Raw genomic sequence first — 18,225 nt, forward strand, 5'->3', positions numbered from 1 at the left:
TGTCACAGAAAGATACTTAGCCCTTTCCAATACAGAGAGGCTTACTATCTTCTACAACACCGGAGTGGAGGAGTGGCCTAGTGGTTAGGGTGGTGGACTTTGGTCCTGGGGAACTGAGTTCGATTCCCACTTCAGGCACAGGCAGCTCCTTGTGACTCTGGGCAAGTCACTTAACCCTCCATTGCCCCATGTAAGTCGCATTGAGCCTGCCATGAGTGGGAAAGCGCAGGGTACAAATGTAAAAAAAAATATATATATATAACATATGGTACTTACATTCCGCCAACTCCCAAAAAGAGTTCAAAGCAGATTACAAAAATACTACAGTACAATACAAAAAAAAAAGAAAACAGATATTTATCCTAATAAATGTTTCCTAAATAAATGTGTTTTTAACTCCTTTAGAAAGTTCAAGTAAGAAGGTAATATTTTCAATGCAGGCAGAAGAGCATATCAATTCTGAACTGCCTGATAAATGAAGGATTTCTCCAAAAATCTCTTATACTCTATTCCAGAAAAAGAAGAAAAGGAAATTAACCCTGGAATGGGTGTGGGGATGTGCAGACTCTCTCGTGGCTGCGTGTCTCTGACCTGGAATCAGCAGTTCAAAATAGGTTATCTGACATGCTATGCTGAGGCTACAACTTGTTTGGAAAGAAAGTGGAAGAGATTGCTGACACTAAGAAAAAATACAGATACTATGGAACGCATTACCGCGCAACTTAAAAACAATTGACGAACTAATGAACTTCCGCAAATTGCTGAAGACCCATCTCTTTAACAAGGCATACCACAAAGATCAACCAATGTGAACAATACACAACTCCTCCACATATATTCAGAACTGTCTTATAGTATCTGCTTGTTATACTACTATCATGTTTCATCACTATCATGTTGCCCAATGACCCTTCTGTAACACTAAATGTCTATTCTCTAATATATTTCCACTATTCATGATGTATTGTAAGCCACATTGAGCCTGCAAAGAGGTGGGAAAATGTGGGATACAAATGCAATAAATAAATAAACCCAGGTGACCCTGTTTGCAAAATGTTAGGGCGAAGAGGAAATGAGAACAAACCTGATTAAATGTTCTTGACAAGTACATTTCAGGCGCACATTAGTCTTGTTAGCTTGCTTGATATTTAAACAGTTTAAATATCAAGCAAGCTAACAAGACTAATGTGCGCCTGAAAAGGTAGCCAAAGTAGGCTTATTAGAGAGGGGTTTCATCATGCCAGAAGAATGTATTTTAAAGGAAACATACCTGGGCTGGGTTCTGAAGAAAGAGCAAGTTTTCATTTAATCAATTAAAGCTAAACCATGGGCAAATTACTGCTCCTTCCTCTGGGATCTCTGAGAATGGCCCCTAGACCCTGAACTACACTACTCCCCTTCTCATGCATATAGTATAGGCACTACTGGCAAAAGCCGCTCCTTACTCTTTCCTGCAGGAGTTCCACCACTTGTTGAATGCACTCGTTCACCTCACAGGAATCCGTCTTCAGCACCAGCTCCGGAGCCTCAGGCTTCTCGTAATCCGAATCAATGCCAGTGAAACCTACCAGACACATGACAGGTCCATCAGATGTATGCAAAAGCCAGTCATTATCTCTCTCCCACATATTATTTAGATTGTAAGCTCTTTTGAGCAGGGAGTCTCTTTGTGTCAGGTCTGGTAGCGCTATACAAATGCTAATAATAATAATAATAATAATAATATCAGGAAATGCAGCCTGCACAGCTTTAAGATTATACTGTCGAAGGAAGAACAATCAGAAGCCAGTCACTGAAGAAGCTCTGAAGGTATCAAAGAAGGAGGTGGGGGAGTTGTGGAGAATTGAATTCAATGTTTTAAGTAATTTGCTAACTGCCTAGCATTTGATTTAAGCAATACTTACTCATTCAACTTGATATAACTGCCAATTAAGGAAATCCAGAAGAGGAAACCAAAGTTCTATAGATCAAACAATGCAGTCCACAAAGCAGAACACACTTCTCAATGGTTAAACAGCTTTTATTCTTGCCACTTTAAAACACAATCCAATGTGGTTACGTTTTGCCTCTCTAGAGGCTGCATCAGGGGTTTACAACTGTTAGGGTCCCGAGGGCACACACACTAATAGTTAATGAATTGATCCAATCAAAAGCAGGTTCACACCTGCTTTGAAGGTGCATTTGGAGGGGACAGGAAGTGCCCATTAGTGCGAGCAGGCTGTTTTCCTTGATGCTTTTGTTTGGATCAACTTATTAACTATTGGGTGTGTGCGCTCTCAGGGGCCCTAATAGCTGTAAACCCCAGTAAGGGCTATTTCCACAGCTTTTACACCAAGGGCAGAACTCCTCAAAATTCCCTCTTCTGATGGAAGTAGGTCTAATGTCTGTACATGAATGGCAAGCTGAGCAGGAAAAGCCAGGCCAGATAACGAGCTATCACATTATCAAATAAAGAAATTCTATTACTCAGGACACATGTGATGTTCTTGTAAGTTGAAGAACGTGACCTCTCCTCACAGCACCACTCAACCTTGCTGCTATCCCATTATTTTTAGTTTCCTTAAACTGTTCCATGAGCCTCCTAGATCCCACCAGTCGCAATTTTTTCAGTGGTATCTCAAGGTAAGTTACATTTAGGTATAGCACATTTAGCACAGAAGCCCTTTCAGCATACAGCGTCCAGTAACAAGCAGGTAGTTAAGGGTGTGCTGTAGCCCATAGTAGCCTTCTGCATAGGCCCCTTAGATTATAGCCCTCCAGGGACAGGAAAATACTGCCCTTAACTACCTGCTTGTTACTGGACGCTGTATGCTGAAAGGGCTTCTGCGCTGCTGCGGTAGACATCAGAGTACAGCATAAATACATACTAAACAGCTGTTTAAACTACCTCACAACATGCAGAGCTGTACACTGATGTCTACCACGGTGGCTCAACACCAGAAATCTACTGCCAGGTCTGGTGGTGGCATACAGCCCCTGCAGTTGGCATCAGCCCCACTCCTGTCCATTCTGCCAAAATCACCCAACCGAATTCCCTTGCCCCCCCCCCCCCCCCCCCGATATTAAAAAAAAAAAATCCTCTATAAGAACTGCTTTCCTGGGGTCTAGTGATACCCACCCGACCCCCTTTCCAAGCCCACCAGAACCTAAATAGCTTGAAGGAGGCAAAAGAATGCCCACTCACTCCTGTCTCCGGGTCTCTCATCTCCAAAATGGCAGCCCCTACCCCACACGGTGCATCCTGAGATGAACAGTGCAGGGCTAGCCTATTTTGGACAGACAGCCCCAGAAGAGAGAAAGAGTGGGCATCGCTCCTTCCTCCAGGGTCCAGGGGTCTTGGAAAGGGTGATACTAGACACCAGGTACCTTTTTTAAAGTTTTGGTTGGGCGGGGGAGGGAGGCTGGTTGCTCCCAGTGCCAGAACCGGTCCAGTCAGAGATGAGGAGGCCACTTTAATATCAGGAATGCAGCGAGTCAGACGAGAGGGGAGCTAGGTCATAACCGGTGCAAACTGTGGGCACTTTTTTGTTTTTTCATGTCGTCCTTTCTGTCAGCATCTGAGCCAGTCACAGCTTAGGCACTGACAGAAGGGTGACATTTAGCAATGAGTTGCAGATTACTGCTGTGATTTTAACATGGCAGTAATTTGCATGCTCACTGATTACTGAATCATATGACATTTATTTTTGCATCGGCCCCAAAGTTTGTACCTGAAGCAATGAAGGGTTATGTGACTTGACCAAAGCCACAAGGAGTGTCAGTGGAATTTGAACCTGGTTCAGTGGTTTTCAGCCTGCTGCTGTAACTAATAGGGCTACTTCTCCTCTTACTAAGAACAAGATCAGATAGATTAATAATGGAGTGTGAATTATCATCTGTGGCATCACAACCAACATAAGACAAGCACGTACTACTCATGCTTAAGGATTCTGGGTGCAGCTGAACGTTTCGGAGCCCATGACTTAGCAATAAAAGCTGTCATTAATGCAAGATAAGAGCTGCCACTACTCGAAATGTGTTTCTAAAATACTGCATTGCAGTATTAAACTTTTTTTCTTCTACAGCGCATCAGAGATCTTGTCACAGGGCAGGCAGAAATAAAAAACAAGAAAATGTGGTTGTACTCAATTAAGTCAAAAGCTCTCTTTAGGGTGGTTCCTCATTTCACATCCCAGCCTAGATCTGAATCCAGACCACTGGCAGTCAAACATGGTTTAATGGGACAGAGTCAGAATAGGTTCAGCCAAGGAAGTCTTGCCTCACCAATTTGCTTCATTTCTTTGAAGGTGTGAACAAACACATGGATAATGGTGAGCCAGTTGATGTGGTGTATCTTGATTTTCAGAAAGCTTTTGACAAAGTTCCTCATAACAGACTCCTAAGAAAATTAAAAAGTCATGTGGATTAGAAATTGGTTATTGGACTGAAAACAGAAGGTAGGGTTAAATGGCCATTTTTCTCAATGGAAAAGGATGAATAGTGGAGTGCCGCAGGGATCTGTAATGGGACTGGTGCTATTTAACTTATTTATAAATGATCTGGAAATCTTGACAAGTGAGGTGATTCAATTTACAGATAATACAAAACCATTCATTCAAAGTTAAGCAGACTGTGAAAAACTGAAGGAAGACCTTAGGAAACTGGAAGACTAGGCATCCAAATGGCAGATGTAATTTAATGTGGACAAATGCAAAGTGATGCACACTGGGAAGAATAATCCGAATCATAGTTGTCTGATGCTAGGGTCCACCTTAGGAGTAAGCATCTAAGAAAAAGAGCTAGGTGTCATTGTAGACAATACACTGAAATCTTCTGTCCAGTGTGCACTGGCGGCGGCCAAAAAAGAAACAGGATGCTAGGAATTATTAGGGAAGGGATGGTAAAAAAAAAAAAAAACAAGAATATTAGAATGTCTCTGTATAGCTCCATGGTGAGACCTCATCTTGAGTATTTTGTGGAGGCCTAATTTCAAAGCACTTAGCTGTAAAGGTTCCATATTAACCTATGGGACTTTGCAAGTCTAACTGCTTTGAAAATGAGTCCCATAGTGGAATTAGAAAAGATTCAAAGAGTGACCAAAATGATAAAGGGGATGGAACTCCTCTCATATGAGGAAAGGCTGAAGAGGTTAGGGTTCTTCAGCTTGGAAAAAGACGGCTAAGGGGGGATATCATGAGTGGTGTAGACAGGAAAAAGTGAATCAATTTTTCACTCTTTCAAAAAGTACAAACAACATGGGGAAAGCCACTGCTTGCCCTGGGACTGGTAAAATGAAATGTTGCTACTATTTGGGTTTCTGCCAGGTACTTGTGACCTGGATTGGCTACTGTTGGAAACAGGATACTGGGCTAGATGGACCATTGGTCAGATCCAGTATGGCTGTTATAAGAAAAAGAAAATGAACGTGTGCTTTAAGCTGCAACCGTTACTTAAGGCTCAATTTCCATGCATCAGACATATGAGCTACTTTAGAAGATCCACATTCATGGTTCCCCCAAGTGAGACAAGAGATAAAGCAGCACCCACCACTGGTCGTGTTCTATATTACTGTAGAAGAGGACCCTCATCACCAGCAGCATCAGCAGGCAGAGGCTAAGCGGTACAGAGCTCCATTTCACACAGAGCTTAAATTTGGGACATCCAGGTCGGTATTTTTGAAAAGGATCTGCAGACACAGTTCTAAAATACCTGCAGAAGTTCATGAGCAGTGGGAGCAGTCATTTCACATAGACACAGATTCTATGAGCAGGTGTTGGCATTTACACGTGAAAATGGCTATTTCACTATTTCCGTGTGTAAGTAGCGCTGCTTCCACTTTAAGGTGTCATTTTACAAACCCACACATACAAGTGCTACTAATTAGAGAGGCCACAATTTTAAATTGGCTTCATTTGGAGGTAGAATTAAACCACATGGGATTAAGGAAAATGACTCTCAGGGCATGTTTACGAAAGATAGCAAAGCCCTTAACATGCACTAACAGGGTTACTGCATGATGGCATCAAGGCGTTCTGCGGTAATATAAAAGCAAAAGGCAGACGTAATAAGCAGATAAATCCAAAAGCTCCCAGAGATTTACACATCTGTGCCCGACTTGGCCATGTTTCGCCTTAAAACAGCTGTGTCAGGGGCTAAGTTACCAGCTGGTGGAAAATTACAAACTTCGTCACATCTGATCCAACAGGTAACAAGGTTAAAAGCAATGCTCTTTCCTCTGGATGCTTATGCGTTTTTCTCAATTACACAAACGCTGCAGAGGTAAAAGATCCAAATATTCAGTTTATTCGCAAAAAAAACCCAAGGAGTGTATAAATAATTAAAAGCCCAACACAGCCATGTTTTGCCCTTCCATGTGCTGCATCAGGGGCTTGTTAAAATACCCAGAGGTGTTGTCCACAGCTCTAACCAATAGACTACTTACTCCACTCCACTTACAGTCCCATCTTTCATCCCACTTCACTGAAAATCTCTAATTTTTCACTCACTTATTTAAAAACTAGTTATCCTCAATATAAAGTAACTGAAGTCATCAGACCCAATATCAAATGATGCTTTGGCATCCAGCCTGCTTCTGGTGTAAAATGCATCCACCTTCAATACCAACATGTACACCAGACAAATCAATGTCAAACACATCTAATCTTGAGGAAAGTTACCCTAAATTTACCCACAGAATGCTACTCTGTTGCCAGACTGGGACGCCAGAAGCTTTTCTGACAAAGTAGCAGTATCCAAAAAAAAGTGAAAATGACCTAAGCTGCAAAGTCAGGGAGACTCCCTCTCTCCCTGACGGGTCAAGCCAGCTTCGACCAGCGCGATTGGAGGACTCTGGAGTCGCGCTGGGTCCTGGGAGAGTTTCTACTCCATCTGAGGAGGCTGGCACTTCGGCGTTAGCTGACAGTGTAGACGGGGCTTCCCTGAGCCCCGTCGAACGTGCGATGCCCCCACAACCAGGAAGTGGAGGCTTTCTTCAGAGCCCTAGCACTCCAGCCCAGAGTGGAAGTCGGAGTGACCAGGGAGGGAGCCTGTTGGAGCCAAATGGAGATCAGGGTGCTGCCAGCCTAGAAGCTCCAGAAGTGACATCTTCTCCTGTGCTGTTGTCCCAGACTGTGAGTATTCTGGAGCAGGCTGCTAAAGCACCACTCCCAGTGTTGACTTTTGGGAAAATGGAAAAGCCTGCCGTAGTGACCCTGGAGTCACTTTGGGACTTAACTTTTACATCACATACTTCCCTACAATCTTTGGTGGTTAAAAATGCGGCAACTATAAAGACTCTATCAGAAACTGTACTCTCTCAATTGAAAAAAAGACTGACTCTCAAGCCATGGAAATTAAAGCTCTTACCGAAAAAGCTTTAAAATTGGAACTTGTGGGTCAAACACTAATTAAAGATAAGAACTTTACTTCTAGATGGCTGGAATATCTTGAGAATCAGTCTAAAAGATTAAATTTAAGGCTGATAAACTTTCCCAGTTCACCTTTCATTACACCTGTTCATATGGTTAAGAAATATCTTATTGAAATATTGGGTATGACAGATACCTCCCTACCACCAATAACTCGTGCTTTCTATCTACAAACTGATCCACGTAAGGAATCAGGGGACCCCTTCCAGGGTGGTAGGGAGTTGAATCTGACTTCCTTTTTGGAGTCGTCTCTAGAGGTTGTAACAAAGCGGGCAACTTTATTGGTCTCATTTGCTTTGGAAATGGATAGAGATGCAGTACTGAGGCTCTCATTAAGACACTTGGATTCCAATTTTTTTAGGGTCTAAAATAAGAATTTATCCTGACTTATCTAGAGAGACCCAAAAAAGGCTTAAAGCCTTTTTGGCTTTGCGCACAAGAACTTTGGCAATAGGAGCTAACTTCCTGTTGAAATTTCCTTGTGTTTGTAGAATTGTATTTCAATCTAAACAGTTTCAATTCTTTGACACTAAACAATTGGAGAAATTTTTACTAAGTAGGGAAGAAGTAAATGTAGTGGTATAGTCCCATATGTTCACTGTTTAACAGACTTAGAGGGAACACCCGGGATGGGCGTATCATTTGTATTACCTTGGAAATTTCCTTTAGATTAGTATATAATCTTGCATCTTGGATTATTTCTTTAACTTGTGGACAATAGCTAGTGAAACTTGAATTTAAGAATCTCTATTGTTATTATATGTATAATTTCCAAGTAGTGTATTTCCACTCATAATTGTAAATTTATGTTTGTTAAAAAGCTCAATTAAATAAAAAAAAAAAAAGAAAATGACCTAAGCTCCGGGTGGTCTCCCTGATGCATCTTTCTATAGCACAACAGCAACATACATGCTGAAATTATTAACTCTCCTCATTATTCTCTGTTGATGTAGGATTGTTTGCTTCTTTTTGGGGTTCACCATTGGCACACTATAACTGGAAAACAAACCCCCACGTAATAAAATGTGTAAGATTAAAAAAAAATGTAGGGGTGGCCCAAGAGACTCAAAAACACAATAAGTTTATTTCCGTTTCTCAAGGAAAAAAAAACAACACAGCACAGTGTTTTGGACTAAATGTCCTGTTTCTCCACAAGCACTGTATGCACAGGAGACAGTGTGCACAACCCCTGAGGCAGCATTTCAATGTTTGTCCATTGATGACTAAGTATCCTGCTTTTATGCAAGCACTGTATGCCATAGGAGACAGTGTGCATGACCCGAGGTAGGCATTCATCCCCAAAACACGGTGCTGTGTCAGGTCTTTTCTTTGAGAAGCAGAAATAAACTTATATTTTTGAGTTTGCATGCTGGAGTCTTTTGGCCCACCCCTACTTTTTTCTCTTAAACATTATTTTTTTCCACTGGCACCCTATAACTACTAAGCCATAAGCTGTCAAGGAAAAGACTCCTCTTCATCGGATCAGTGGATGCTTATCTTCAAAACCACATGCCTTAATAAATGTCACTCCGTAAGGTGGCACCAAGATTTGTTTAATAAATCCTTGCAGACAGGGGAGGTTCCGTGGGACTGGAGAATAGCGGACGTGGTCCCTCTTCACAAAAGTGGTGATAGGGAAGAAGCTGGAAAATACAGGCTGGTAAGCCTAACTTCGGTTATTGGAAAATTAATGGAAGCGATGCTGAAGGAAAGGATGGTGAATTTCCTGGAATCCAATAAGTTGCAAGATCCGAGACAACATCATTTTACCAAAGGTAAATCGTGCCAAATGAATCTCATTGAATTCTTTGACTGGGTGACCAGGGAATTGAATCAAGGACATGCAATAGATGTAATCTACTTAGATTTCAGCAAAGCCTTTGACACGGTTCCTCACAGGAGGCTCTTGAATAAACTTGACAGGCTGAAGATAGGACCCAACGTGGTGAACTGGATTAGGAACTGGTTGACGGACAGATGCCAGAGGGTGGTGGTTAATGGAATGCGCTCGGATGAGGAAAGGTGAGTAGCGAAGTGCCTCAGGGATCGGTGCTGGGGCCGATTCTGTTCAATATATTTGTGAGTGACATTGATGAAGGGTTAGAAGGTAAAGTTTGCCTTTTTGTGGATGATACCAAGATTTGTAACAGCGTGGACACCCCGGAGGGAGTGAAAAATATGAAAAAGGATCTGCAGAAGCTAGAAGAATGGTCTAATGTTTGACAATTAAAATTCAATGCAAAGATATGCAAAGCGATGAACTTAGGGAGTAGAAATCCACGGGAGACGTATGTGTTAAACGTTGAAGAGTCTGATGTGTACAGGCAGGGAGAGGGATCTTGGGGTGATAGTATCCAAGGATCTGAAGGCGACGAAACAGTGTGACAAGGCAGTGGCCATAGCCAGAAGAATGCTAGACTGTATAGAAAGAGGTGTGACCAGCAGAAGAAAGGAGGTATTGATGCCCCTTTACAAGTCGTTGGTGAGGCCCCACTTGGAGTATTGTGTTCAGTTTTGGAGGCCGTATCTTGCTAAGGATGTAAAAAGAATTGAGGCAGTGCAAAGAAAAATTACAAAAATGGTATGGGATTTGTGTTACAAGACATATAAGGAGAGACTTGCTGACCTGAACATGGAAGAAAGGAGAGACAGGGGTGATATAGTAACATAGTAACATAGTAGATGACGGCAGAAAAAGACCTGCACGGTCCATCCAGTCTGCCCAACAAGATAAACTCACATGTGCCATTTTTTGTGTATACCTTACCTTGATTTGTACCTGTCTTTTTCAGGGCACAGACCGTATAGTCTGCCCAGCACTATCCCTGCCCCCCCCCCCCCCCCCAACCACCTGCCCCGCCTCCCACCACCAGCTCTGGCACAGACCGTATAAGTCTGCCCAGCACTATCCCCACCTCCCAACCACCAGCCCTGCCTCCCACCACCGGCTAAGCTTCTGGGGATACCTTCCTTCTGAGCAGGATTCCTTTACGTTTACCCCACGCATGTTTGAATTCTGTTACCGTTTTCCTCTCCACCACCTCCCGCAGGAGGGCAGCATTCCAAGCATCCACCACTCTCTCCGTGACGTTCAAATATTTGAAAGGTATTAATCCGCAAACAAATCTTTTCTGGAGATGGGAAGGCGGTAGAACTAGAGGACATGAAATGAGGTTGAAGGGGGGCAGACACTGTGAAAAAATACTTCCTGACATTTTTCTTGAGAGAGTGATGGATACTTGGAATGCCCTCCTGCAGGAGGTGGTGGAGATGAAAACGGTAACGGAATTCAAAAATGCGTGGGATAAAGGAATCCTGTTCAGTAGGAATGGATCCTCAGAAGCTTAGCGGAGATTGGGTGGCAGCACCGGTGGTTGGGAGGCAGGGCAAGTACTGGGAAGACTTCTACGGTCCATACCCCAAAAATGGCAAGGATAAATCAAGTTATATAGAAATAGGGAATATTTAAATTTACAATTATACCTCTTATCATTCAAACTCATAAGATATAAACTAATTTTAACTGTATACATACTATTTATCTTAAAATGAAAGTATATACTAATCAATTTTTTTTTTTTTAATTTTTGAAAAGTGCTCAGTTCACATGTCAGTCATAAATAGAATGACTGGCTGAGTTGAGAACCATCATTGCACTTTGGCGTTCTCAATCATAGGAGACATATGTGCTCCCTTAACCATAAATCTATGGATTAATCAACTTCCAAATTACAGATTCTTACAAAGAGAAGATCTTTAGAATAGCAATTAAACCAATTATATCACCCAGCTACTATTATTGGCTGGTAATAAACTGACTATTTCAGACCAATAATAATAAGTCATTGCATTACTGCTTTAGGAAAAGACCTTCAAAAGAAATGTCACTAATAGCCAGAATTGTAGGGATTGCTGTCACCCCGTTTTTTTTGAGAGTCTTATCAACAAATGTGTTGGTAAATTACTTATCTGCAACTGCTAGTAGTTCGCCAAAGTGGTGAAACCATTCCAGGCTCAGTCCAGTGTGTAGTCCCACATACCAATGTCGCAAAATCAAAAAAGTGAAAAAATATCGTGAAACACAGTGAAAAACCTAGTCAAAAAAGTAACATCCCAAACTCTCAGTCCTCGACTCAATCTGCTGATACATGCTGTTGTATAATCATCTTGTCATCCGAATCAGCTGAGTTTCAATGTGTCTTCTTCAGGAGGGAGTAACTAAAAACCATATAATGAGGACTACACCTAAGAAAAGCTATGTCGCTCTTTAAATAAAGTTTAACAAACTTATCTAGTAAGAACCTCATTAACTATATGTCCCAAGTAATACATGTCACTAAACAAAAGTTTATAATCATATCTAAACAAACTTTCAACGATGTGGCCACTTACCAAATGGAAACTCCAGCCACAATTGATCAGAATAGCGTACTGCATGGAGGAAAACCGCGAGTTTAAATGGGGCCGGGAAATGGACACGCCCCCACCCCACATGAGGGCTCAGTGACCTCATCCCGCAAGCCCATTCATGTTCTTTTATACCTTCATGAATTATATCCATTCAACTTCTCGATTTAGGCCCTTCGGGTGAACAGTATTCCAAGTATATATAAATCGCTGCTTCTTGCTGATCAATATGTCAGAAGCATTCCCCCCCGTTGGGCATATTTACCTGTAAAACAGCAATGAACTTTAAATCATATTCCGTATGGTTATGCTCATTCCAGTGGGAAGTTAGTGGAGCTTCCTCCCTTCGATGTTTTAGATTGCTCAAATGTTCACAGATGCGCACTTTAATGGCGCGTTTGGTTTGTCCAATGTAGTATAGGTTGCACGGGCATACAATATATAACATTTGTGCTTGTACAGTCCGTGTGTTGTCTTAACCAAAAAACCTTATTAGAATCTGGTATATTAATATGATCCATTTGTAAGGCATGTTCGCAAAATTTGCAATGTCCACATCTAAAGTGACCTGGTTGTTGAATATTTTGTAGTTTATGAGTGTTCAATAGTTCACCTATATTGTGGCTTCGAGTATAGGCAAACTTTGGATATTCAGTCGGATGTACCTGTAAAACGTGCCAAAACTTCTTAAGAATACCACGTATTCGATGCACCTGTGTTGAGTAAGGTAACACACATACTAAAGAAGAATCCTGTACATGTGGTTGATCCAGTAATAACCAATCTCTATTGGTAGAGGATGCTCTTTTGTACGCATGCCGAACAACCTTTGAAGTGTATCCTCAATCAATGAATGTATCAAACATATAAATGGCGAGTGACCGACTCACTCGCAAATGCGCAGTAGAGACTTCCCTCTCTGTCCTGCCCCCGCGTCAATACGTGATGACGGGGGGGCGGGACAGAGAGGGAAACTGCGCCGCCGAGGTTGCTGCCGCCACCCCTCCACCCGGCCCGGGCCCTCTCTTCCCTTCTGAACTTACACATCCATTCGCCGAACGCAGCAACGCACATCAGCTGAGCTGCACTGAGCCCTTCCTTCTTTGCCTGTGGCCCCGCCCTCCTGTGACGTAACGTCAGCGAGGGTGGGACACACACAGGCAGAGAAGGGGCAGCTCAGCTGATGTGCGTTGCTGCGTTCGGCGAATGGATGTGTAAGTTCAAAAGTAAAGAGAGGGCCCGGGCCAGGTGGAGGGGTGGCGGCGGCGACTTCAAGGGGGGGGAAGCGGTGGCGACTTCGCGGGGGGGAGGGGAGCGGTGGTGACCGCGGGGGTAGGAAAACCTCAATACCAGCCCGTTTTTACGGGCTCAACGGCTAGTGATACATATTCTGAGCATGTTCTTTATATTGATCCTGGGTGGAGCATAGTCACTTAACTTTGAGAAATTGCCCCATCGGGATATTATTACATAAACTTTTGGGATAGAAGCCTGAATAATGAAGAAGAGTGATTTTGTCACTTTGTTTCCTATATAGTGTAGTAGAAAATGCACCCGTGGTGTCTATACAGACTTAATATTGAGAAAGTTAACTTGTGTGGGGTTGTATGAGGTAGAAAACGTAATTGCTGGATCTGCACTATTAAGATATACAAAAAACCTTACTAATAATTCTGAAGATCCCTGCCATACCATGATCACATTGTCAATGTATCTCTTCCACATTATAATGCTGGATTGAAATTGGCTTTGGTAAACATGCTGTTCCTCAAACTTAGTCATAAAAAGGCAGGCGACAGACAGAGCCACCGTTGCGCCCATCGCTATCCCCCGTGTTTGTAAGTAATACTGCTGTTCAAATCTGAAATAATTGTTCAGTCATATTTTTCAATAGCATCAATTTAGGCCCCGAAATGGGAGACTCGGATAAATAGTCATCAACCACACTCAAAGCTTTGTCCAGCGGAATATTTGTGTAAAAAGCACTGACGTCCATGGTAACTAAAAAATCTCATTATCTGAATGTAAATCCAACTGTTGTAACGTTTGTATGAAATGGAGGGAATCTCTAACGTAAGATTTAGCCAAAGGAACATGTAATTTGAGATAGTGATCCACATATTGGGATAAAGGCTCCATAATGCACTCTCTACCAGACACTATAGGGCGTCCGGGAGGTTTATTGATAGACTTATGTACTTTTGGTACAAAATATATGTAAGGGATCTTAGGGTATGTCTGATAGAGGAATTTATACATCTTTCATGTTAACAATACCATCCAAATTGGCCTGAGTCAGAAGTTGATTGACCTTATCTTGAACAGTTAGAGTTGGATTGTCGTGCAATTTGCAATAAAAGTTTGTATCATTGAGTTGTTTATATGCCTGTGCGGTATAATCTAAGTAGTCCATGACAACTACGGCACCCGCCTTGTCAGCTCTTTTTATGACAAGGGATGTGTTACATTGTAAATGACGTATTGCCAATCTTTGCGATGTTGTCAGATTAGAAAACGTCCTATGTTTGTACGATTCCATTTTGGCCAGTTCCTGAAACACTAGCTTTTCAAAAGCTGCTATGTTAGGGTCAGTAGGACCCAGGGGGATCCATACTTTTGTAAGAATCTGTAATTTGGAAGTTGATTAATCCATAGATTTATGGTTAAGGACGCACATAATATGTCTTCTATGATTGAGAACGCCTAAGTGCGATGATGGTTCTCAGCTCAGCCAGTCACTCTATTTATGACTGATGTGTGAACTGAGCACTTTTCAAAAGTTAAAAAGAAAAAAATTGACTACTTTAATTTTATTTAAAGATAAATAGTATGTGTACAGTTAAAATGAGTTTATATCTCATGAGTGCGAAGGATAAATCAGGGTCAGGTATACATATAAAGTAGCACATATGAGTTTATCTTGTTGGGCAGACTGGATGGACCGTACAGGTCTTTATCTACCGTCATCTACTAAGTTACTATGCTGATGCAGGCTAAGATGTCAACGCCTCCCCTAGGTGGTTTCCTTGCATTTGAACATACCTTTAATCTCTCCAGCCCGGGCCTTCTTATAAAGCCCTTTAACATCTCTCTTCTCACATACATGTAGAGGAGCGTCCACAAACACTTCAAAGAAAGGCAGGCTGGAGCCCTCGTGGATCTGTCGGGCATTGTTACGATCCTGACAGCAAACAAAACAGATACAACATAACTTGATAACAGAAATGTTCATTCACGGTACACATTAAATTCACCACTGAATGTTTATGGGAAGAGAAAGCATATGACAGCTTCTATGCAAAACAGTATCTTAATACCATGTTGCTTCCAGCTTAATCAGAACCAGCCTCTGTTAGGCCTACAGCACCATGAATCTTTAAATGGGAACCGTCCCTCAATTTTAGCTCTCTGAAGCCATAGATCACTGCTTCCCCCACCTCCCCCCCATCTGGCCGTTGAATACCACTGTTGGGTAAAGGTGATGCACCATCCCTACAACAATGCTGTCTCAGCAGCAAATGTCCAAAATTCTATAGAACAGTAGAAAGGCAGTTTAAGTCAAGGTGGAGATGTTTTCCCCATGAAACATTTTGAATATGTCGAAAATATATTCCTACTAATGCTGTCATAGTAATTGGGAGCACAGAGAAATACAAAGCAAAAATCACACAATCGAGTTGTACTCATTCAACATGAGCAATCATGCACTAGGTATGCATTTCCAAGATATCACCTGAACTAATCAACATCACCAAGTTACAACACTCAGGTATCAAGAATAGGCCACAACAGGATTCACCTCTATTCATTTTACATATGAACTATGTGTTGATATTCAAGGTGATTTAACTGTCCAGAAACAGCTCCTAGCCGGTTAAATCATCTATTTAGGGCTAACCTCTAATTTTCAGTGGCACTTAACTGGTTAGTGCCAAACCTAACATCAACTCAAGAATGGGCTAAACACAACAAACTTTGCCTGAACCCAAGTAAAACTGAGCTTCCCTGGATCCCTAACACAAGTGAATACATACCTAACATCAAAATCCCTTTTGGGAAGTAGGAACACCCCCTCAAATCACAAGTCATGAACCTTGGAATACAGTTAGATTCAACACTTACTCTGATTCCCCAAATCCAAGCAACCTTCAAGAGCTTCTTCTACTACTTGCAACAGATACGCTGCTTCTCTCTGGCTCTAGTTCATTCAGAATGCAGCAGCAGGACTCATAGAAGGTTGCAAGCGATATGACCACATCACACCATTTTTGAAAAAACTTCATTGGCTACTAGTACAATACAGGGCTAAATTTAAAACTCAGTGTCTGATCTTCAAGGCCCTCAAAGGAAATGGCCCTGAGTACCTGAAGAATAGGATGATCCTCTACACACCACCAAGGACACTAAGGTCCTCGCAAGGACTATCACTAACCACACCCTCTCCAAAAGACATTACACGATTTGATACCCGCAAGCAAGCCTTCTCTGGAGTAGCCCCCACATTCTGGAATGCATTGCCTGAAAGGCTCCGCTTAACACAAGACTATCTGTACTTCAGGAAGCAGGTGAAAGCTTGGCTCTTCAACCAGGCCTTTAACAGAAGAAGTAACTAACTTGTTAGTCTCACACACACAAGGAGTGACACAGGCTGCACATACTGCAATAGGAAATCTTTATCCACCCCTACCCTAGCTGAGATAATATTAAATCATCTCTGACCTCATGTGCAACCTTCTTTCAATTAATCATCTTACTTTCTAACCTGTCTATATGTTCCATCTTTGCTTTACCTTTCACTATCAATTAAAATGTTCTATTAAGTATTGTGTTGACATTGTAAGTAGTATACTATGCCATACTTTTTATTATTTGAATATTTGTACTGCTGTAATTACCTATTGCTCATGTTTGATCTATTCTTACTGTAAACCACCTTGAATGAATTCCTCCAAAAAGGCAGTAAATAAAACCTAATAAATAAACCAAAAAACAGCTATTTGGAGGGTATACTGGGGGTAGAGTCGGCACTTGGCCAGTTAAGTGCTGATATTCAGGACTTAACCAGCCAGGTTAATCTCATAAATAGGACCGAGTCACTCCTATGTGCTATGGCTCCAGAAACAAATTCAGTGTCAGTGCCCAGATGTAACCTGGCACTGAATTTGCAGGTTTACAACCGGTGGCATTCAGCAAAATGCTGATCACCACTGGCTGAATATCGGGCCCTATATTTTTTTTGGAGGGGGTGAAAATTGACATCTAAATAAAAAGAAAAAATAAAAGTCACACTCTTTCTTTATATATATATATATATATAGGTTTAGGTTGAAGATCAGAAATCGACTGAGTTAGACCAAGGTCCATCAAGCCCAGCATCCAGTCTCAGAGCCTAGCCAGTCTGCTTCACAAATACCCAGCAGCCCTCTTTCTACATAGCAATCCTGAGAAATCCCAATACCCCACATAGGGGTAGATTCAGTAAATGGCACCCAAAGTTAGGCGCTGGGAAGATCCACAATAAGCCAGTATTCTCCAAAGTACACTATGCAGGAGCAATCGTTACAGAATTCTGGCTTATTTGGGGGTGAGCACTTATGCCTGCCACAAGCTGCTGTAAGTGCTGGCGAACAACTATTGGCAGTTGGCATGTAAATGACACTATTCCGTAACACTGCATCTAAATCCTGGGAATGCCCTTGACCTATCCATGCCCCTCCCATGGCCATGCCCCTTTAGGCTCTCAGTTTACAGAATAGTCGCATAAGGAAGTTACGAGTGCAACTGCTAATTAATGCATGGTACCGGAAGATTGGAGGGTGGCCAATGTAACACCGATTTTTAAAAAAGGTTCCAGAGAGGATCCGGGAAATTATAGACCGGTAAGCCTGACATCGGTGCTGGGCAAAATGGTAGAGACTATTATTAACAACAAAATTACAGAGCATATTCAAAAGCATGGATTAATGAGACAAAGTCAACATGGATTTAATGAAGGGAAATCTCGCCTCACCAATCTACTACATTTCTTTGAAGGGGTGAACAAATATGTGGATAAAGGTGAGCCAGTCAGTATTATATATCTGGATTTTCAAAAGGCGTTTGACAAAGTACCTCATGAAAGACTCCAGAGGAAATTGGAAAGTCATGAGCGGAGGAGTGGCCTAGTGGTTAGGGTGGTGGACTTTGGTCCTGGGGAACGGAGTTTGATTCCCGGCACAGGCTGCTCCTTGTGACTCTGGGCAAGTCACTTAACCCTCCATTGCCCGCCGCATAGAGCCTGCCATGAGTGGGAAAGCGCAGGGTACAAATGTAACAAAAAAAAAATTGAGATAAGAGGTAGTGTCCTATTGTAGATTAAAAACTGGTTAAAAGCTAGAAAACAGAGAGTAGGGTTAAATGGTCAGTATTCTCA

The 18,225-nt window shown here is 42.0% G+C and overlaps 1 protein-coding gene across 1 annotated transcript in view; it reads right to left on the bottom strand.

Annotated features, from left to right (window-relative positions):
- PAPSS1 (3'-phosphoadenosine 5'-phosphosulfate synthase 1) overlaps positions 1-18,225 on the bottom strand; it is a 222,783-nt gene that overhangs the window by 164,841 nt on the left and 39,717 nt on the right. The window contains exons 4-5 of the mRNA XM_030190780.1: positions 14,856-14,994; positions 1,446-1,564 (exon numbers count right to left, since the gene is read on the bottom strand). Coding sequence (XP_030046640.1) covers positions 1,446-1,564; positions 14,856-14,994 — 258 coding nt within the window. The remainder of the gene's footprint in view (positions 1-1,445; positions 1,565-14,855; positions 14,995-18,225) is intronic.

This window comes from Microcaecilia unicolor, chromosome 2 (assembly GCF_901765095.1).
Source record: "Microcaecilia unicolor chromosome 2, aMicUni1.1, whole genome shotgun sequence".
Taxonomy (NCBI): Eukaryota; Metazoa; Chordata; class Amphibia; order Gymnophiona; family Siphonopidae; genus Microcaecilia; species Microcaecilia unicolor.